The sequence below is a fragment of the Tinamus guttatus genome, unplaced genomic scaffold, assembly GCF_059628265.1.
Source record: "Tinamus guttatus ecotype Peru unplaced genomic scaffold, ASM5962826v1 Tinamus_guttatus_pri_ptg000076l, whole genome shotgun sequence".
NCBI lineage: Eukaryota > Metazoa > Chordata > Aves > Tinamiformes > Tinamidae > Tinamus > Tinamus guttatus.
The window spans coordinates 1,221,766-1,244,711 of record NW_028288610.1 but is presented as its reverse complement, the minus strand read 5'-3'; the positions used below and the strand labels follow the sequence as shown (position 1 = coordinate 1,244,711).

Sequence of the window (22,946 nt, the reverse complement as noted above, 5' to 3'; positions counted from 1 at the left end):
TATTATTTTATTATTTTTATTTTATTAATTTAGCACTGAAAAATGCTGCACTTCAAAATAAAATAAGGTCCTGGCAATTCTAAGATGTATAGACCATAAGATATCAAACATTTAAATAAAGAACAATTACTATTTCTAAAAAAAAAAAAAAAAAAAAAACAGAGATAGAGCACTGCTTCTGCAAGAACAAGCTCATTGTAGAACAAAAAGAATCTAAGAGAGGATTTAGCAAGAAAAATAAAGACAGAAAAGTCCAACAGTTGGTGAAGAAATTTATTTGAGGAAAAAATCCCCAACGAATCTATGATTCTATGATTCTACAGAAATGGAGTAGTGTCTGTTTAGAAAGATTCATTCCTATCCTTTGTAAATTACTTCCACCTTAGCATAAATTCAATTTAATCCCTGCATATATATTCAACAAGTGAACAGGTTTTTTTTTGCTGCATTTCATGTTTCTGACCACCCATAGGCTCTACTTTACTCTAGAAAAAGCATAGCTGTTTGGCTCTGCATGTGTGAAAGTCATTCCCACATTTCCATACCATGTTGAAACAAGAGAGAAAAGAACCAGAGTAAGCTGGGATCAGACAAAGGTGATATCTTAAGCTTCCCTTCATTTATCTCAGTTGAAAGGTTACTGGTAAATGAAGAACAGCCAAGTTCTCCACTTGCATAAACAGGATAACAATCCTTTATGAATTCTGATGTGAGGGTATACGCTGCAAGGAGAAAGAATTTGCCTTTGCTTCCAGAACAAAATGAAATTTGGAAAGTTATCAGATCAAAATGGTGAGAAGGGAGACATCTACTGATGATGAACATGGGAAAAGCAGTGACAATTCCAGACCATGCCCAATACTAAAAATGAATAAGGAGAAAAAAGAAAAAAAGAAAAAAAGGCATGTTATCCTCTACTACCCTATTATCATTGTTATAGACAACAACTTAACACATCAGAAAGCTTTAAAAAGATATCCCTACATTGTATTTTCTAGTACTTTAGCTAAAGCAGTTTACATCTACTATTGGTTACATGATAACTCCAGGGAATTTCAATCAGATGAAGATTAACAAAACTCTTGAACTTGTTTGGAGGAAAAAGTGTGTTAGTGTGTTTTCAGTTAGGCATGTAAATGCTTATAATAAAAATCTGTGTTTATATTCATAGAAAACATTTTTTTTTATTGTAATTATATGTAATTTTTAAACTTCATCAAAACTTAGTAATTTTTTGCTGTAAGTTTCATGGGGATTTTCATTATTACTCGTATTATATCATTATAAGTTTTCCCCTAAGATTTATTAAAAGGTTATTCTATCAAACCGTGTATGATTTAATGTCAACAGTTATTCACCAGAGATTTGTTTTGAACTGATAAGTCAATTTTTAAATATATAATTTTTAAATATTTAATTAAAGTTACACTTGAAATAAGAACAGCTATAAACATACTTTATAGGAGTGTTTGATAAATTACCAATTATTTCTAAAGCATTTATGACACATTCATTTCTAGATTTGTAAGGACTAAAAACAATAATTTATTATTCATTTATCATTTCTATTGTTTCTTCATAAATATAGCATGGTCTTTGAAAGATGTGACAGCTATGGGATTTCAGCATTTAGGTAACCAATGGAGCATGAAGTTTTTGTTTTCTTTCTTTCTTTCTTTCTTTCTTTCTTTCTTTCTTTCTTTCTTTCTTTCTTTCTTTCTTTCTTTCTTTCTTTCTTTCTTTCTTTCTTTCTTTCTTTCTTTCTTTCTTTCTTTCTTTCTTTCTTTCTTTCTTTCTTTCTTTCTTTCTTTCTTTCTTTCTTTCTTTCTTTCTTTCTTTCTTTCTTTCTTTCTTTCTTTCTTCTTTTTTTTTTCTTTTCCAGAGAAATTTACATAGAATTGCTCTATTACTTAAAGGAGACATGAGAACTTTCAGTCAAAGAACTTGAGGCCATATTATGCCATACTATTATTTTTAAAACTCATACTGTCCTTGGAATCACTGTATTTTGAATATAGTTTTCCTTTACAGAAACAGTATTCCAAAAATCCAGAAGACTAAGGTATAAAAGAATTTTTTGTTTCTTGCAAGATAAACCAGAAAATATAATAACTAGTTTATAAATGCTACATTTATAAAAATAAATGAAACATCCCTGTTTTATTCTCTGATGCTGAGGCCAACAGTTTGGCCTTTGAAGTTTTATGTTCATGTTATAAAACTCTGCTAACCACCCAGACATAGTACATGGTAACTCGGGTAGTATACCTGGGGATTACTTGAGGGAGTATAAACAGACCAAAAATTGGTCTGAGACTACCCAGAAAATCTTTAGAAGTGCAGATGATAAACCAGTTCTCCTGTCCAAACGCTCTACAATACTGTTTCAAAAGAAGGCATAGAACAGATTTTTTCATTGCACTATTTGAATTTCTTATGGTACCCCAATTAACTCATATAGCAAAATATGGATATAACATCTCATATTATTTAACGATCAAGTATTCATACCAATCTTTCCCAGTTTATACCCCTTAGAATTTTAAGTGGATGTTATTGTTTCATGCATGCCAAGAAAGTTTCATTATGTTAATGATATTGATAAAGAAAAATGGGAATGATTCTTTCTCTGACATATTTCACTCTGACTTTGAGGGAAAAACAAACATGGAATTGAATGGACCATTATTCACAACCGTTATAAAATAAGAATCTAAAATATTTAATTTCCAATAGGTTCAAAATCATAACAACTTAATCTAGAAGAAATTGTCTGAATAACAAAATTTTTCCTGTGACCTAAATTTGCTTGTTATCCTGCATGTCTTGTGAATCTTACAATGAAGAAACACACCCTTCCAGAAAGAACATTTCACAAAAAAAAAAAAAAGACTTCTAATGTCCTTTATAATACCACAAGTCATTTCAACAGCTTAGCATGATATAGATTAATTTTATGTCATGTGATTAAAATTTTTTGCAAAAATAAATGGAAATTTTGATTTAACCTGAATTGATCCAAAATGTATATTTATTTTGAACACTTCTAAAAATTTTTTAAAGGATATAAAAGACAAATTTCAATAAAATGATAAAGCTCCAAGGCTTATCCATTAAAACAAAGTAATACTTACATGATTTTTTTCTTATAAGTCACAAATAAATTCCCATGACTGGAAAAAAAGCCAGGTGGGATAGGGAGAGTAGGGAGCAACTATAAGTCAGGTTGAAAATGCTGTAAAAAATACAACAGTGATTTTATGATGTTTGTAATGTTCTCCTTCAGAGTAATATCATATTCCTTATAAAAAAAAAACACACCAAATAATAGAAAAATCTCATACATAGCTTTAGTTACTAATTCAAAACAGCAGAAGTCACAGGAGCCAGTATTTCTTATATCAATCTTATATCAATATAATAATATTTATTATATTATATCAATATAATAATATTTATTATATCAATATAAGTATTTCTTATACAGTCAGTATAAATGCAGTCTTATCCTCTGAGATTTAAATCCATAGAAAAGTAGGTTTCTTTAGCACTTGTACTTTCTGCTGTTTTTCCTCTCCTCTGTCAGAAACAAATGAATGAATTCATATGGCATATTCCACATCTGATGGAAACTGGCACTTCAGTTCCACCTACTACCTCCTAATCTAGCTCCATCCATTAGTCTCGAATGCATATATGCATACACAGACAGGGCCAAACCCCAGTATAAATGCAGATGTTGTTCTGCGTTTCCAGCTGTTGAAGGGTTAATTCAGATAGCTTTTCACAAGCAGCTCACCTCACAGAGAATCTCACTCTTAAGGAATTGATTTATTATGATTTAATTATGATAATGACATTTAATATTTTTTTCCTTTTATTCATTCATTTTCAAGCTTTGTTTTTAAATGAGAAAGAAAGGAAAGGAGGAAAAAAAAAAACAGAAAGAAAATAGACTCCATTCTCCCTAATGACAGAAAACCATAAACATACACATACACACACACACACAGAACAAGTGCGTGCGGAGGGTGAAGGAAGATGATGGTGATATCTTCAATACTAATGGCAAAATCCCAAGGTTGAAGAACGGCTGTATGAAGATTGAGAGTTTTCAGTAGTGCTGAAGTTTAAACTGCCTATAAATAAGTTTTATACTCTTCATTTCACAGGGGCCAAAGAACCTTGGTCTTTAGTAGGAGAGTTCATGGTGAGTCTGCTGGGCAGGGAAATGAAAAAGGCACTTCAGAGGTATTACATAGGAGATTCATAGTTAACTCTTTCTCCCTCAGTACTTTTTATGATAATAGTCAGTACTTAGTCTTTTCTACTGAAACTGAATCAAGAGTAAAACAAAATATTTATTATCTGAACATGAAAAACCAAAAATAATTTCTGTAGCTTTTCCTCAAAAAAATCTCAAAAAACTAACAGTTTGAAAGTTGTTAGAAGTTCAAGTAAATTATATAGTACCATGAAATTTATTTTCTTTCACCCTTTCCTTTCTCAGGATTGGGATGACTCTGGATAATTATGGAACTTTAGTCTTTTTCCTTATGCAAAAGAGAGAAAGAGGCAGGCTTTCTATATGCAGCAGTGAGAAGCATTATCTCGGGATAGTTACTTTATGGGAGCTAATGTCAAAGAAGATGCACATTTTAACATAATACACTGGTAATTTTTCTTCAGTTTAATTCAATGAGGTTCTATTATACTACTCACATTGTTGCTTAATGTAATTGTTAGCTAAAAGTTATTTAGATTTATGTAATAAAAGTAGCCTAAAAATTGGAAGTGAGCCAAAGTAATTTCCATAAAACAATCATTACATTTAACTACTTGTATTTATTCAAAATGATAGGCCATTACTGTTACAACACTGCACAATTTAATCTTTTCTTAAGTTCATATGTATACCAAGACTGTTTCAACATTAGGTTGCTCCAGAGAAACATCATATTTTCCTAGATTTTATATAGATAAAGTCTTTATACCACTATTATATCTTTATTAATTTATGCATTATGTCTGAATACATACACACAGATTCTTATAGACAACCAAATTTTATACTTAGTGGGATTTCATATAAAATTTTACATAGATGTAATTGACTGAGAACCATAACTGAATACTTTATACACCAAAATCAACAATATTGCAAAAAACATCTTCCCTCAAAAGAGGGAAGTATTTTTAAACCACCTAAAAAAAAAGTTTGTTAAAATCTACTAGACAACTGAAATTGTGGCACACTGTAGCAACTAAAGAGTAGGCACAGCTCATAAATAAGCTGCAACTCACTGCTGAATTGCGCTTGTTTTAATGTGATGAGGGTTAGGTATTTTTAGTAAATTCAGAACTTTTACTGGTTTACAGCAGTGCAGGTAAATTATGTGATTTAACCAGCTTTATAAAAGAGGTAAAAGAAAAACTAACATTACAAAATAAAATGGAATTTTTCTCTTATAATAAAAACAAACAAACATAAAATTCAGTATATTCAGAATACTTTTCAAAAGCAGTAATCCAGAAACTCTTCCAAGTTTTGTATTATTTAAACACTTACAAACCTTTAATATATTTATTTTATAAAGTTTTTTAGATTGAATTCTGAGTCCATGTTTATTTCCTAATATCCATGACTTGGTAAATTAGGGTGTTCCACAGGTACTTTGTGACTATGTTTATTGATGACACATTCTACTTTTCGTAACAGGTATTTAATTTTTGTTTAAAGTATGAAAAAATATCTAATGTGAAATTTCTTTTTTTTCGCTTCAAATATAATTTCAACTACAAAGGGTACATAATCTTTCTCAAAATATCTTAGATATGTTATTGATGACTAAAGGGACAAAGGCAGGATTTATTATGTGAACAAAAGAAAGCAAAGTAACAGCAGTGGAATGCAGGAACTTAACTCTGTTTAGAAAAAAAAAAAAAGATCGTATTCTTGAATTCTAAAAAAAAAAAAAATGTTTTAAGATATCACAAATCCAGAAACAAACACTGTATTCTATCACAGAGAAGTGGTAGTCGGTGGCTGGACAGAAAGGAGGAGGCGGGGAACGTGGAAAGAGATCAGTGGGGACTACTAAATATGTGTAAATCTGGCTTCAGTAATAGGCGAGACTTCACAGCATTTGAAAGGAAATAATTGAAAGGAAAGGAATTGAAAGGAAATAATGATCAAGGAAATGGAGGTAAATGGAAAACTAGATAAAACGGAACAATTTTTGTCTAATGCAGATTGTATCAAAGTAATCTATAGTTTTCTTTGACAGACAAATTTTAGAGGGAAGAGCATTCTATTTTTTGTTGCATAGGAAATTGCTATCTGGAATAGGTGGGAGAAAGAAATTATTACCTGGATAAGGAAATTGATCTACTGGGAATATGGCAATGGAAGTTATTGAGAGGGGAAGAATCAAACCATGAGTAAGTTAACAAAGAAATTTTTCAAAGACCAGTTTGGAAGCTAGATATATTTTATTTTCATTAAAACTGTGACACCAAAAATAGGGGTGTGTTTATGAACCTTGCTCCTCATAAAATCAGGAGGCATTATCAGTACAGAGCAGATTTGAGCTATCATAAGAAAAAAGCAGATGGTGACAGAGCAAGAGAAGTAGAATTAAATTTAACAGTAGAAAATATAAGTTCTTATACCTGAAGGGAAATAAGAATTTAATTTCAAGTCAGTGACTCATTAGACATGACTGAGGTAGATTAGTTAGTCATAAGGTGACATTAAATTACCTGTTAATATGAGCAAATATGGCACTGACTTAACCTCCAGGCTACTGACAGTGAGTAGAATCCCTCCCACAACCCTCAATCATTTGGACAGAGAAAAAGAGAGCAAAAGAAAGATCATGACTAGGAATTAGAAGACTTTCAAGAAAGCAAAATTTGTTTTTCCATAGATCATTTTCATATTTTGCATGAAACAATCACAAAGAAAATAAATGGGATAGAAGACAATTCAGCATTACCAACCTTTCATTCTCAGGCATGTGTTAGAACTACACTGGACTACTGAGTACACAATAAAGCATATGCTGATGAAGTCAAATTTCATAATACAAAATAGAAAAAACAGAATTTTAAAGGTAGATCTTTTAACGAAAACCAATGGCTTACATCTAACCATTATTTAAATTTCGCAAATACATTACAATCATAATCCATTATGTGATGTACTAGATATTGGTCCATTGGATGGACATATGTACAATCATTCTTGAATAGCTTCTATTTTATTTAGACTGTTAATTCTATTTGTTTAGATACATTTCAGCTGCATCTCTATAAATAAAATACTGGTTAAGGAAGAAATATTCAGGCTGATTACACATGATAGCAAAAAGCGATAAGATAAGAATCTTTCCTTTTTCATTTACACTTGGAGTATGAAATTAAAATATTTTAATACTATATCTACACAATGTAGAGAAAAAAGTTAAAAAGTAAAAAAAAAAAAAGATAAATAAAAGATTTTGCTACACTGCCCACATACTGTAGTAGAGATATATATTATATAACAATAACTTGCCAAAATAATCTTCATAGAGCATCACATCAGTAAATTCTTTTAAAAAATTAATAAAGCCTTTGAGGCACAATTTATTTTTCAATTTACTTGTAGAGTAAGGCCTGCATTTTGATAACTGCTTTTTTCAATAAAAAAGACTTGACTTTGGGAGAAATTTACCTTCATATTTATGAGACCAGCCCACTCAGCTCTGACTTTGCTAACCAAATTACCACCCCTCTTATCAGTATAACAGTTTATAAAATAAGAATTTTGTATGAGCGTCTACTCTTTTCTTTACTCAATCCGTAAATAGAATAAACATTTTAGGCTGAAAAAATGTATAAAGATATGTATGTATAAATGTAATTTTATAATGTATAAAATATAAAAAGCTAAAATTTTAGTTTCCTTGCGAACACTGAAATATCAAAGTTAGTACATAAATTATATAGCACAAAAGTGTTTTGTTTTGTTTTGTTTTCCTGAAAGGAGTGGAGGGCAGTCTCATCACATTTCCATACAGAGTTGTATATTCTGTTGAAATAGAATAAGCATTTTGCTCTGCTGTATGCCTTACTTTGCTGACCTACTTAAAGAAATATAATTCTGCTTTAAAGAAAACAAATGATCTTTAATACAGCAGGGCATTTAATACAGCTTGCATTTCATTATTATGCTTAATGAACTTATCTGGTATTAAAATAAAGTCCATTTTCATTCCAATGAATGTTTTTGCTCTGCTCTGTAAAATATTAGCTACGCATTTTATCCTATTTTAATAACAGAACAGTATTTCTTGTATTAAATCAATAACTTAAAACAGTGGCAGGACGCAGATAGGGTGGTGAGAGAGACAGGTGTATTTTGTCTCATGGACTTATTAAGGCAGTGCTAAAAATATGGGCATCATGATGTGGTTTTGAAACAAGTGGACTATGAAAGGTTTTCTACATGATCAAAAGCAGATGGTGCAAATAACAGCCCACAGTGCTGCTCTGGTACATATATTAGGACTGCAATCTATATAAGACAATTTTCCAAGGACTTTTGAGACAAGGACACAGCAAATTAAGTAAACAAAATACGCTGCATGTACCTCATGGCACTTTCATAATCAGACATTTCCAAGCAATTGCTCTAAAACCTGTATGCAGACCTGAGAAAAAGATCTAAAAAGAGAGCTACCTTGGCTTCTTCAGAACTCACTGTCAATGCAAAACTAAGCTTAAAACAAGACCTAGTCCGAAATTCTTAACTCCATAGCATCTGTTTCTCTTGTAGTTAGGGGAAAATATAATTGAACTGCAGGGAATAGGCAAGATTCTGTTCTCCTCGAACAACATAAATGCTATGTATCTTGTAAAGCAAATATTGGCCAATACTGGCAGATAATTAAAAGGAGACATTTCTTACTACCAGAAAATATAAATTGGAGGCTGTATTTTCTTTTCTCGGTAACTCATGATCCCACTAATCTTATTGCCAAACTTCTTCAGTGTTTGGCTGTTTGCGCAGCTTTGCTAGTGCTGAACCTACAGCTGACAGATTGTGATCAGAGTGCAAGCAGTGCTAGCATGCCCTAAAATCTGCCTTGCTCATGGAATCCTGTAGTGAGGAATCAAGAATCTTCTCCATCTGTGATCCTGATTGACACTGTAAAATTGAACTCATCAATCTAATAAAAAGAGAGCCAATTCCCCCAACTAGTCTTAATAAAAACCAACCCATTCCTATCTTGTCTGCTATGATTGCATAGATTCTCTGTTGAAACAAAGCAGTATTTTGACTATAAAATGCAATAGCATCACATAAAAACATCTAGAAATAATCACAACTGCTATTGAGGGGAGAGAAAAAAAAGAGTTCTAAAGAAACTTTATGTCATTTGGAAATGTGTCACTTTTGCGTAAGTGGTGCAACACCGTAATTGTAGATGAGGAATCAAAAATAAAGAAGTTGTTTATGTAGCAGGTTCTGCATGTTCTGCATTTGTATCTTTGCTCTGAATATGTATCAAATTAACTCTGAAACTAACTCAGAATAACAATAAATCTTTTCCTCGTCATTCTGTGTTATAGCTGCATTTAAGCTGTATTACATATGTCCTGTATTAAATTCACGTATACAATTACTCTTGGACATGAGTAGGAAAACCACGTAGAAACGGAGCACAAAATAGAGGTCGAATAGCTCTACAATGGGAAGCACGCTAAGGAGATTCAAACATACATTTCTGATAAAGGAAATTTTAAAATCATTATTATCTAGAAATACAGAAAAAAAATGTGCAAGCTCATATTTTACAACTAGATTTTTAAGCATTACATATGCATCTTGTGAAACCAAGAATTCAATCACTGACAATATGTATCATAACATTATGAGGTTTAATTCTTGAGAGTTAAATGATAACAAGTTCATTTCTTCTCTGTTCTTTCAGTTTTTGAGACCTAAAGACAAAATTTGCCTGGTGCTATAAGCAATTATCCTATAGAACATCACAAATAGATAAGATGCACAGCTACTTAGAGATGCAAGGCAGAGGGAAAATCTAGGAATATGTCTATAGAATCCTACTGATTTTTACGGAGGCTGAGCTGACTTCCTTCATTCCAAGCCAACATGGAGACCTCAGATTGGACACTACATTCGAAATCATCACGACTTGCCTTCACTAAGTTATCTCATAACACGTTTTTATTCTCAGATCCACACCTACAAAGACTACAAAAAAAAAAAAAAAAAAGCATTTTAAAGCTTTCCTTTTAGTACAATTATTTGAACATTGGAGTTTAATAGAGTGCGGACAGTATCGTAACTAAGAGCTGTGAGAGCTGACAGCACTGTACATGCAATGAGTGTTGACATGCAGCAGCAACCTTTCTATGCAAGACTTTTTGCTGGCACATAAGGTAATGCACAAAAGATAGGCTGTCAGCTAGCTGTGTGTGTGTTTACTGGCCATTACTCTCCCCTTTTTTCTAAATGAATTGTTTCTTCAAATATCCAGTACACACAAGAATTCCAGGCTGGAATGATCTGTCTCCATACACTTGTATCACTCCAAAAACCCTGCATTTCTTGGGAACAATACCAACCAATTAACAGCAGAATAGCTAAGGCAGTTCTTGGCAGTCACACATCAGAAATAGAGAAAGTTCCAACTGTTGGAGAACTTGCCAGGGAAAATAAAAATGAGGCCGCAGTAAGGGGGAAAAAAAAAAAAAGACGCAATCTGACATTTGTATCTGGTATTTCTGACCTCTGTGAAAGGGAATAGAGGAATTTTACAAGCCACTGCCTCAGTGACAGAGCACAAGTTCTGCAAATCTTGGTTTTGATTGATTAGGTTAAAAAAAAAAAAACGAAGCAAGAGAAAAAACATTCAGAATGTTTGATATAAACTAACTGTACATTCAGAAAATGTAAATATTTCTAAGTAAATTAATGAATTTATAAATCTTTCCAAAACTTGGGCAGGCCAATACACATCACTTTTAAATTTCTTTGTTAAACGTGACTGAATAAGTGCTGAACAGCTCTATTGTCCATGTTCCTATTCTAGCCTTTCAACAACCATGATGTATGTCAATTGTATGTCAAATGATGGAAATTCTGTTTTAACAAAACCATAAAATCAAACTTAACAGTCATAGTAATAGACTAAAATAGAATAGAATAAAATAAAATAAAGTAAAATATAATAGAATAAAATAAAGTAAAATAAAATAAATAAACTAAACTAAACTAAAATGGTACACAAGCCCAAAGTAGTTTAACCAACAAAAGATCATTTACTTTTTTAAAGAATGAGGTTTTTTGAGTCTTGCAGTTTCACTCTGAAAATAAAATCCATGTTCTGTGTGATGAACAAATAAAGCTTCTCCATGTCAACATCCATATTCTATAATATGAATCATACTCTCTGAGCTGACATAAGAATCCTTTTCACAGTGATGACAAATATTAACTGTTGGAGAATTTACAATGGATTTTTAGATTTGAAGAAATTAAAGGGGATCATGACACTCATTTAAGTCATGTTTAGGCAAAGTACACTACAAAAACCACCACTCATATGCCAATTGGGCTACACACTTAGCACTTCTTGGGATGAGCCATTTACCTAACCATGTTTTGTGAGAGATTACAGCTGAAAAGATGTTCCAAATCTTTGACATTACATTTTGAAAAAGGATTTTGCACTAGATAGTATTTCATATTCTGATTGAAGCTTTTCATTTTTACAAATGTGTATTTTCATCTAGTTGACATGGTGGGCTTAGATAATCTCTTTCTTCACAACCCATTTCTCCCACACATGATTCTGTACTGGCCCACAGTATAGTAGAAATAAGTGTCAAAGCAACAACCCAATACTCTTATGAGTAGTGCCTGACACATTTAAGACTGTTTTGTGCTAGACATATCAAACAGAATTATTAAGAAAAGGAAACTTTCTAGTTTGAGATGCAGTTCTCCAAATATACATCTATCATGACTAAAACTATACTAATAATGTTAATAGTGTATATATATATAGAATCAGTACTCTACAACACCTTTACTACTGTCAAATAACGGTTCAGATACGAAAGAAGACTCTCCTCTTTAAAAAAAAAAAGAAAAAAAGATGACAATGTTTAAAAACATTTGGCAAGACTCAATGAGGAATAATTGTGGGAGAATACATGCAAATATGAACTTTCTATTCAACATTTCTGAAGTAACCCATTATGATCTTTCATACTGTTAACTTGCTGAGAGTAGTCTACGAATAGATTTTTGAATCATATCTCAGTTCCTTATACTCAAGAATGCACAAGCATGCTCTGAAACATTGACTTAATTTGATTCCACTCAACATACATTTTCAGCACCTGAGGCAGTACGTAACAAACACATCCACTGAGATTTTCCCAAATATATTAGACACATCAAAACAAAGCCTGCCCTCTTCAATATCTCCATCACACATATGCACCTCACCAGAAGTGAGAGTTAGATCAGGGAATTCTGTGTTAAATTTCTCAATCCTTATCCTTATTTAGATCTACAGAGAATACAATACTACCCTTTCAAAGTAACAAGCGCGCCTAAATCATAAGCAATAAACACAGAGACAGATGAGGGAATACACAGACTTTGTCAGAGCAGGAGTTTTTCTGTAAATATAACACAGGAGGGCTTGCAGTCTTGCTTTCTATTATAGTATATAATGTATACTATAATAGAGTATATAAGTATATGTCTAGGTATAACAAATGCAGTATAAATGTAAATCTGTCTCTTAGCCAGAGCTCAAAATTTAGAGCAGTCTGATTGTTTTTGCCATTTCTGGAATAAAGTAAGCCAGGAAATACATATTTTATAAAAGGTTCAAAAATAATGAACTGTTCTTTGTAAGTAGCACAAAAATGTATGCATCAATATTTGGACATCAATCACCTCTTTATCTCTTAAATTCTTTTTCTGCCCAAACAGAATAAATCAGAACTCAGTGAAGCACAACTGTACAGAAATAAAATAATCTATAAGAAAAAGACAATTCATGAAAATCAAAACAAATTTTCAAATTGAGCACAGATGAGCTTTATGAGCTCTCAGGGAGGAAAGGAGAAGAAAAACATACAAACGAAACAAAAAAAAAAAAAGAAAAAAAAAGCATCATGCCTCAAAATACATTAAAAATAGATGAGGAGTAGATGGTAAAAAGCGATCATCTGTAAAAGACACTTAACGTTTCATAAGGTAGCTTAAAAGGCTCCTTCAGGCCGGTGGTGTGGTCACCTATAACCTGGCACCTGTGGTTAACCTGATTTCTTAGGTTTTTACACCCATTTATCTTATGCTTTTTCCCAGCTGACAAAATAGCATTGATAGCATTTTATATTCACAGTCTGGCTCTGCTAATTCAAACACAGATTTGATTGCTCATTCATCTAACATTTAATTATTACGTACTTCTTTTTACTTGATTATTTACTTCCTTTTACTACAATAGTATATTGCAGGGTAGTCAGGAGTTTTTTACAGTGTCATGAGCAAAGCTCTATCATATTCTTGTGTCAGGTTCGTCGCTGTCATACAGACCTTCGAAAAGCACATGAAGAAACATGATCACCTTCAATCGTAGCTCCACCTCAACTGTTCCATACTGAGGGAAGCCTAGGTAGTGATTTATGTTTCTACATATGTTTTATGTGAGAGAAAACAAGCTTAAATATCAGGTCAGCATTTACAAAAAAGTTTATGATCATTCCTCATTCCTCTGAAACCTCATTTCTCAGGCCTACACTGCACACAAAAAAACAAAGAAACAAAAAAGTTCTATACATTCCAGATTCAAGTTAAAAAGAATAAAAGGCACCAAATGTACCTGACCACATGGAGGGCAAGAGCTCAGCATGCTCCACTATACTCCACTACATTTCGAGATTCTCCTGAAAGCCCTAAGTTTTGAGGGGATACTTTAGTTCTGAAAATTAAAACCAGCCATCATCAAAAATGTTATCATTAGCTCAGAAAACACAGAATTCTTCACTGCAGGCTTAGAAATTCCCTAGCCACAGGAACTAGCTAAAATTGTAAATGTCTTTTTTCTTCTCATATTTACTTTTTGTGAGATAGAGAACAAATGAGTAATTCTTGTTTGTTATAAAATTCTGTATCTGAGTCTTCCAAACATGGCAAAATGAAAAGACTTGTACATAGAAAGGAAATAAAGAGACCAGTTATATTCAAAATATGCAGCATATCACTGCTGCATGAATATTCAGCTCATTCTTTCTAAAGCTTTTATTCAATATTTGTTTAGGCAAAGCTCCCATTGATTTCCCTAGGAGCTTTAGTTGAATAAAGACATTGCGATCTAGTGGTGGTTTTCATTGATTTAAAAAGAAAAAATCTTAGACCTTAGAAAGGTTCTCTATCCAGTATAGTAGCCCTCATTAGGTGCTGGACACAGAAAGGCTTTAAAGTATCCATAATACTACCAAGATACCAAGATCTGGTATCTGATATCTCTTATCTGTTTTATCACTTCTTTATGAAAATAAATGCTGTAGTGTTCTCCTGTGTTCATAGTACAACAATTTTTCACTCTTTTTTATTTTTAGAAGGAAAAAAAACTTTTTAGTAGGCTTGGGACTAAAATGGAGCTTTAAATCATATCTTGTTGAAGGCATGGAAAGGTCACACAGTGTTTCAGGTCCAAATGAGCAATTCCAACTACCTGAAGTCAATGGGAGGAGTGATTTCACACTGTCTATAACAGCCTTGTATATGCTGAAAATATCAGTATATTTCATTCTTTCATGAACAAAAGAAAAACTCGTTCCCCTTTTTTCCATGTTTAGTCCCTTGCCTAGGACCAACAGGATCAGAGCAGTCTTAGCACATAAGCTGTTAAGTACAGCTGTTTGTACAGTCAGTCAAGAGAGAATCTGGGAAATTCAACCCTGAGGACCAATATCTTGGATGTGATTGTGGCATTCCTCTACAAGTAAAATACTATGTAATGGTTTATGATACCTTTCTATAACACGTATTTACAGTAGAATAATTTGATGGAAGAGGACATCGTCTCATGTAATTTCTGATGACTACTCTCATAGTTGACTACAGCTATCTACACCTGACCTAGTCATCTAGATTCCCAGACTCTGTCACTAATGAGAAACAGGCACCTGTTGTAAATCAACTTTACAAATATATTTACATATAAAATCTATAAATCATCTTTATAAATATATATGTATTGTATTTATATAGATAAATCAGCTGACATATTCTTTGTACGAGATAAACTACTACCTCCTTCAAGACTAGCTTTCTTTTTTCTTTCCATTGACTAAAAAGGGAGTCAAATAATTCAGAGGGATACATCCAAGTTTGTAATTATTACATTTTAGCACATGAAGCCCAACTTTCATACCTCTACAGAAATTGTCATAGTTGTCATATAGCTTAAGAGTAAGGCATCTTTGCTAATTAATTTTTGCAGCAAAAATTCAGGAACAACAAAATCTCCTTTCTGCTGTTCCTATTAATTTCAAAAAAGGAAACTGTTTTCCAACGACTTATTAGCATTTTCTTACTAGTATTGCATAACAAACATCACAGGAGCTTTATGACCTTGCATTACCTTGAGGAAAAAAGTTTCTCTTCACCTTTCCTCAATATTTTCAGAATGCCCATGATGAGTGTATCTGAACAAATGTAGTAGAGGATACTAGCATACAGCATTAAGCTGCATGTGAATTACCTGAAGTGATGCAAGCTCTCCATGTGGAACTCAGCCTATCTACAGCATCACTCTTAGCCTGCAAGGTCCCCTATGAAGGCTATCTTCTTGCTGTCTAGTTCCCAAACCTCTCTTCACTTATTCCATGTGCTTTCCTAGTGCAGGGCTTTGCTAAGCTGCTTGCTGTCTGAGTAACAGTTTTTGTTGTGTTGTTTAACCACATGCTTTCTGAGATTTTAGAATTTTCCTTAGATGTATATTTTCACAGTAACCCAGAACAGGTCAAATAACTGAGGTTCAACACAGCATAATTATTCCTCCTACAACTGAGGATTTTTCATGGTAAGTTTTTAACATAATAGAAAATATATACATATATACATTTCTAGAAAGAATTTATCTTTTGGAAAATTCTTCTCTTTTGGATTTAAGGGTGGAATGATAAAAACCTGAAAAAGAGCAAGATATATTTTAGCTGCTGGCTGAATAAAGAATGATATTAAGTAATTATAATAAATTCAAATATCCCAACGTGCTGTTTCTAATCTAATTTCCCCTCAAGACCACATATGTAAATATGTTAGTTGCTAAAAGATTGTTATAGAAACAAATAAGCACTCTAACAGCAAGGAATAAGCAGTAGTTTATTCTTGAGCACTATCAAGTAATGAGATATACTTAATAAAAAAGTAATTAGACCCACTACCCAGCTGGATATATTTTCTAACCATATTTTTTCTCCATCCTTTATGATTTTAAACCCCAGAGGTATTTTTCTTCAATACTCTATAAATAGGTATGGTATTTAAATAATAATTCTGCACTTACTAATTTAAATCTACTTAAAATGGCAGAAGTTTACGGGCTTTCAATCATTTTTCAAATTATTGAATGTAAAATACTCATTAGCAAGATCATGAAAAAAAATCAGCTTTAGCTCCCAGTCTGCACCACATTTTGCTAAAAATAATAATAATAAAAAATAAACACTAAAAAAAAGCAAAGAAATTGAACAAATCTTCCTCTTTACAAGTATTAGTCAGAGTGAGTAGTAACACTTTCAGCTCGTGGGAGGATAATTACACAGTCTTCCTTTAAAAAACATGGGTCTGTAATATAATATGTGTATGTACATAAAACACTAACACACAACATATAAATGAGTAAATACATACAAAGCCTTTGCAGAGTTAAAATTTGCATTTACCACGTTTGTTATTCCAGGATTTTTTAAAATTGCTTTCATAAAGCAAAACCGTATTCTTCATGATATTTTATCTCCTATACTTCGTATATTTTCAAGTGAAAAGAGGTAACTTTTGTCATGACAGCACTTATGTAACACAAGCCAATATACTGAAATATACAAATGTCTTTTTCATCTTTAATCTAATGTCATGCGGAAGCCCTAATTGCCTAGGTTACAAATTATATCTACCAAAACAGTAAAAAAAAAAAAAAAAAAAGCACTTTTTTCTGTCCCTCTATATCTCATTTTTAATAACTGAGCAAGACCTAAGACAAGGAAATTTTAACTCGGCACTTCAGAAAACTCTTAAGTAAATTTAAGTTGTACATGTGGAGGCACCTACGGTGGATTGACGGCACACGACAGATTGAAAACATTGATATTTCTTTTATCATGTAAGGCCACCAATTGTCCAGCGTTTTCCAGGACACGGAGGGCTCTGAATCAGAGATTGTTTGGTTTCATTCCCCACCTCTCCTACCACTACCACTGTTGAGAGCAACTAAAAAATGACTAGAAAGGAGAAGTACTGTAGAGCTCTCTGACTTACTCAGGCAACAGAAATCTAGTTTTTTTGAGATGACATACTCTGCATTAAACCTGTAAGTGACAATGGAAGCAGAGTGTCTCTTTTTTTTTTTTTTTTTTTTTTTTGAGGTGAAAAATAATCTCAATATTTGAAAAATGGAACTTCTCCAGCATTCCAGGGTTCTTTGATTTGTTTGGGGACAGAGAGGTATATGTTAGAGGCAGAGATTTGCTTTATTTTTCCCAACTGAAATTTTCAGAAGCTGCTGTTGAGTTTTGGCTGCTAAAATTCTTACAGAAAATAAATTAGTAGGCAGAATACATTGTATAAGATATATGAATGTATACAAATACATTGTATAAGATATATGAATATATGACATACTGTGCGTGTTTTCTACTACTGAATGGAACAGAACATTCAGAACAAATACTAAACAAATATTTAATACATTATGTGTAGTTATACAAGTATACATTATTTTTGAGACATGCATAACTGGATAAGACAGGTTAAAGTTTATCTTTCTTATTGATCCATATAGATATACATTTACATCTACTTACGCTGCAAGAAAGTAGGAAGCTCATGAATATGATATTATTAAGATGTGAGCAAGATAGCGATGGCTTTGTAAGTCCTGACTGGCAAACAATACTTGAACTAAAACACAGTGACTTCTACTGCAGAATGCAAATGTTAATGTACAATGCAAACATTACCACTAGCATGCATAGTATACCTCACACACAACCTACAGCATTTTCTTTATATAGCTGACTCTTTGCTACCTTGAGATTGTGACTACTTGCTTGTCACTACCCATCAATTTGATATCCATCAAAGTGACCAGATCTGCTCTGCCAATTCTGCTGACTGAGTCCAGGGACAAATTTGCTTACAGGAATTTTTAAAGCAAGAACAATGGATGCAAATTATGGATTATTTTCGATGTAATCGACCCAAGGCCTTCATGCCAATTCTCAACTTTGAAAGACTGAAATAATTTTTGATAGATGTTTCCAGTGATATTGGTGTGGTGTCCTGCTAATACAAGCTTTTGATGTTATTGTACTAAAAACATGCAAAATATACTACATATGTCTGTAATGTTTTATTCATGTAAATAACTGCCCAGAGATAGCCTGATCTCTGATGGGATCTCACTTGTTACCTCAGAGGGAATATAGATAATAATAAACAAAAGGCAAATATTAATGAGGCTAAAGGAAATTTTAAGGACATTACTATTTTCTCTTCTCCTACACTTCACATCAGCCACAGACTAGCGGTAAAAGAACTACATTTTAATGTAAATTTTTCATGAGATAATGAATTTATTATAATAATGAAGTTGTCAAATAAGGAGTCTATGATTCTCTTCTGTACTGGTGATTAATAACAGAATGAAATTCTAAAACAGTTTTCTAAAGGAAGCTACAACTGTAAGTAATCTCTTCCCTGGGGATATTACTTGTACAATAACTTGCATCTGATAATATAATCAAGGTATGTGATCACTGAATCCTTTATGTGAAAAGTCTCAGTACCATTAACATTCACTCTCTGTCAGCTTCTGAAGAGGTACATTAACATTAGAATTAAGTCCCAGATACATAAAAATAATAATAATAATAAACATTTCTGGGTTTATAAAACTTATAATCATTGTGGCAAAAATACAAAAGTCAGAATTGAGAAAATAAAAGAGTATGTAAAAATGTAAAGCCTTACAAAGACAAATAGGTATAAAGAGGTGAGAATTCACATGAAAAGACCCTAATTTGCTGCCTTTATTTCCACTGACTGCCAAAATGAGCCTTAATAATTTTTAGTCACAGTTGAGTTAAAGTGTGTAGAGGGTTTAATTATGTTTTGTGCAACACTTCAATTTTAGAGAGTTTTAGAAAAAGGCCTGAGCCTATTAGAATGCCAGTTTCTGGCAAGTTCTCAACAGCTGATTTAGTGACTTGCTGAGTTACAGTGGTAGAACTAGCTCCCAATAAAATAAAATTCTTTGCTAGCCTCAGTGAAAAAAAGCTTTACAGGCAGTACCTGCTTTGGTCCTTCTTTTAAAACTCACATTTGACCTTATATACTTTCTTACTCTTGGCCATGTATTTCAAATGTCTTTCAGCTGCTTTGGGAGTGTAATTCCTTGGGAGGAGTTAACAGGAAGCATCACTACAATAAAACTTTCTAAAGATACGGGTTTTCAGCAATAATCATTATTTGTCTTGGTAGGAAATGTCAATGTTATTCTTCAGGGAAAGAAACAAAAAAAAAAAAAGAAAAAACAGGAATAAACTTTTATATTCAAGAGGATAGGACTTGTCATCTTCAAATAATTTAAGAACTTCACAGCTTTGTCACTTGAAGGAGGAATATTGCATATACTTTAAGATAATAATTCTAAATATATCAATCTTTGATCCAGAAAAAAAATATATATTTAGAGAAAGTTAGTAACATTACCATTGATATTTCAAGGTGAAATGTAAAGGTCTTTGCTGTTTTCCTACTGGGAGTTGGTCTGAATAAAGGCAAAGAAAACCTGAAGTGTGCAACATTTAGTATTTTAGAAAATCCTAATATTAGGAAGAAGCAGGAAGGCAGATTACTTTAGAAGAAAAATAAAAATATCACTTTTTTTTTCTCATCAATGATTGACAGCCTCCTCTACAATCTAGTCACCAGAACTCACACAAGAATCCTGAATTTTACCTATTCTTGCAGATATATTAAATATACTAATACCAATAGTAAGACCACCTACTGAAAAGTAGGCAAACTGCTCAAGAAGAAAGAAATAAAGTAAGTTGAAGTGGGTGTATAATGGCTGCTACATGTATCTACTGTAATCAGTAATTGTGGCAAACCATTTCTCCTGAGGTCATTTTATGACACCTAACATAGCAGCCAGATTCATAGCTTGAGACTTAAGATGAATATTGTCACTTTAGAAACACACTAACCCTCCCATCCAAATGTTCTCATCTAAAAAGAAGAGTATTTTTCTAGATTAAGGAGTAGAAAGGAGAAATCCGCACTAGCTGAGTCAAACTCATCTAGCTCAGATGATGACACTTCCTTCTTAATTTAAATGTCCCCATATTTACTTGTTGTTTAATTCACTGTTCCCACATCAGTATCCTTGTCTGCAACACAGGAAGAATACTTATTTCCTCAGTTCATATGGGTGTTTTAAAATAGGAGTTAGAATTTATTCCCAAGTAAAAATACTACAAATTTATAAATTCAGATCCTCCATTTGATACTGTAATTAGGTTTGGCTTGTTTTTGAGATGTATTTGAAAAAAAAAAACAGTAGTGATTGTATTTCATACCTGATTTGTTTTATCCTTCATAATTCTATATTGGGAAGAATCTTGATTCTTTTCCTCAAACCCTTTTTCCTAAATTGTAATAGTGACCTCTAGTGCTTTATTGCTTTGTTGTGTGCCACAAGTCTTTTTTGCAATGGTTTTAATATGCGTTCCTATAAGCAGCTGATTTAGTTTCGTGCATACTGCCAAATGCTATTAATGTGCAATTCAATTATCATGGACTTGTGAAAATGGATGTATTCATAAACTGCACAATGCAGAATGATGAAGAGAATTAAAGCTGAGGCTGGATTGCAGCAGAGTGTTTTACAAGAGGAACTTAGTATTCATGTTTAGGGCTACTCTCTGCACTTGAGTATCAAATGAGATATCATTACTGAATGACAGCGCAAGATCATTTTGGTGCTGCAATGTGAACGGCTGGCTCACGGGAGCATGTTTAGTTTACAAACCATCCATATGCAAAACCCTAGGCACCCAGCACTTCAAACTTCCCTGTCATTGCTCAAATGTTTCCTAGGAGCTATCCCTGGCTGCCGGGCTATAAGGTTATTCCTGATCATTCCCACTCACTCTGTCATTCACTTTCTCCCTATACAGGCACTGTTTCTGCCTGCATAGGCAGAAATCCTTTGTACAGACAGAAATCTGTGATGCATGGCTAGTGCTTCAACAGGAAAGGGAGAAAATGATGCTCAGTTCAGGTTATGAGCATCTGGCATTTAGGGAAGTATTCTGCTACATGTACACAGATGAAATCCTTTCAGCTTGCTAAAGCTGAAATGGAATGATCATACCTCAGAACAATTCCTGAGGGGGGAAAAAAAAAAAAAAAAAAAAAAAAAAAAAAAACCTTGAAAATTAGTCGTTATAAGTTTTTGTTGTTGTTTTTTCCTAATATAAAAATCCCTCATGTAACTCAGCACTGAAACCAGAGATTTTAGTGCATACATCAGATTTGTCTCCTAGAGGGCACATTCTCTTAAACACAGTAATCACTATCTTTATTTTGCCATGCCACCCTACTGGCTAACTATGATTTATTCATTTTTAAAAAACTTTCTGCTAGAACTGATAGTGTTCACTTCTTTAGTCATGCATGAAAATTATTCCCTAAGCAACCAATGCAGAGCCCATAAAGTCTCATTCTACACATTTTCCTGTTACATTTGTGCTGCTCTTGAACTGCACAGCAATGTTCCTCAGAGTTATTTTAATGCCAGCTTAATTCAGAGATGCAAATACCAACCTGCAAAAATTACAAAATGCTAAAAAACAAGCTGGTGCAGTACACAATAGAAACTTGCCAGTAATTTCCTTGTAACACATAATTTCTTGGAAAATGCAGCACTTATAGCAAAAAACAAGAAATTAAAATGAGGGTGAACATGCAATTTCTCAGTAAAATGTTGCTTTCAGGTAGTCCTGGAATATAAGCTTTATAAGCAATATGCTGTACATACATAGGCTCATAACAAAATTCTTCAGAGGTCTTTTGGCACATTTTCTGCATAATAACTTGATGCTGTGATTTTCAGGCACTAAGCATTTCTCTGAAGAATGATATTAATTCTCAAGGTAGATAAAATACCCTCGAAGTTTTCAAAACACTCTGGTTTGAGTTTTTATACCATATGCCGTACTTACATTTATTCCCTGCCACTCGTGTGCTCCAGCTATGAACAGCTATGACAGCCAGCAGCTTCAGGAGGATTTCAGTGGCAGAATCCATGTTCACATTTGCAGAGGCGCCCAAAAGAGACAGAGTATTAGGAAACAGCTGCTTTGCACTTCAGTCCTCTGCTCTCACCTCCTCTTTGAGCTACCTTTCGCTCCTTGCCGTGTTTCCCAGTGGGCACACACCTCAGTCCGAAGCTTTCCGCATCTCCTCACAGGCGCATGACCACCTCCACCTCTGCGGCTCGCCCTAACAACAGCAATCCCCGAAAAGCAGCAGAGGGAACCTCTCCACCGGCTTCAGAGCATCGCTCGGGCTCAATTGCTCGCCCAGACGGTACGGCGCTGCTCGCTCCTCG

General features: G+C 33.1%; 1 protein-coding gene across 1 annotated transcript in view; it reads right to left on the bottom strand.

Annotated features, from left to right (window-relative positions):
- Nucleotides 1-22,716, bottom strand: part of CNTNAP4 (contactin associated protein family member 4) — a 214,761-nt gene extending 192,045 nt beyond the window's left edge. Inside the window, exon 1 of the mRNA XM_088519940.1 lies at nt 22,558-22,716. Within this exon, the coding sequence (XP_088376066.1) occupies nt 22,558-22,642 (85 nt within the window). The 5' untranslated portion in view covers nt 22,643-22,716. The remainder of the gene's footprint in view (nt 1-22,557) is intronic.
- Nucleotides 22,717-22,946: the final 230 nt, after the last annotated feature.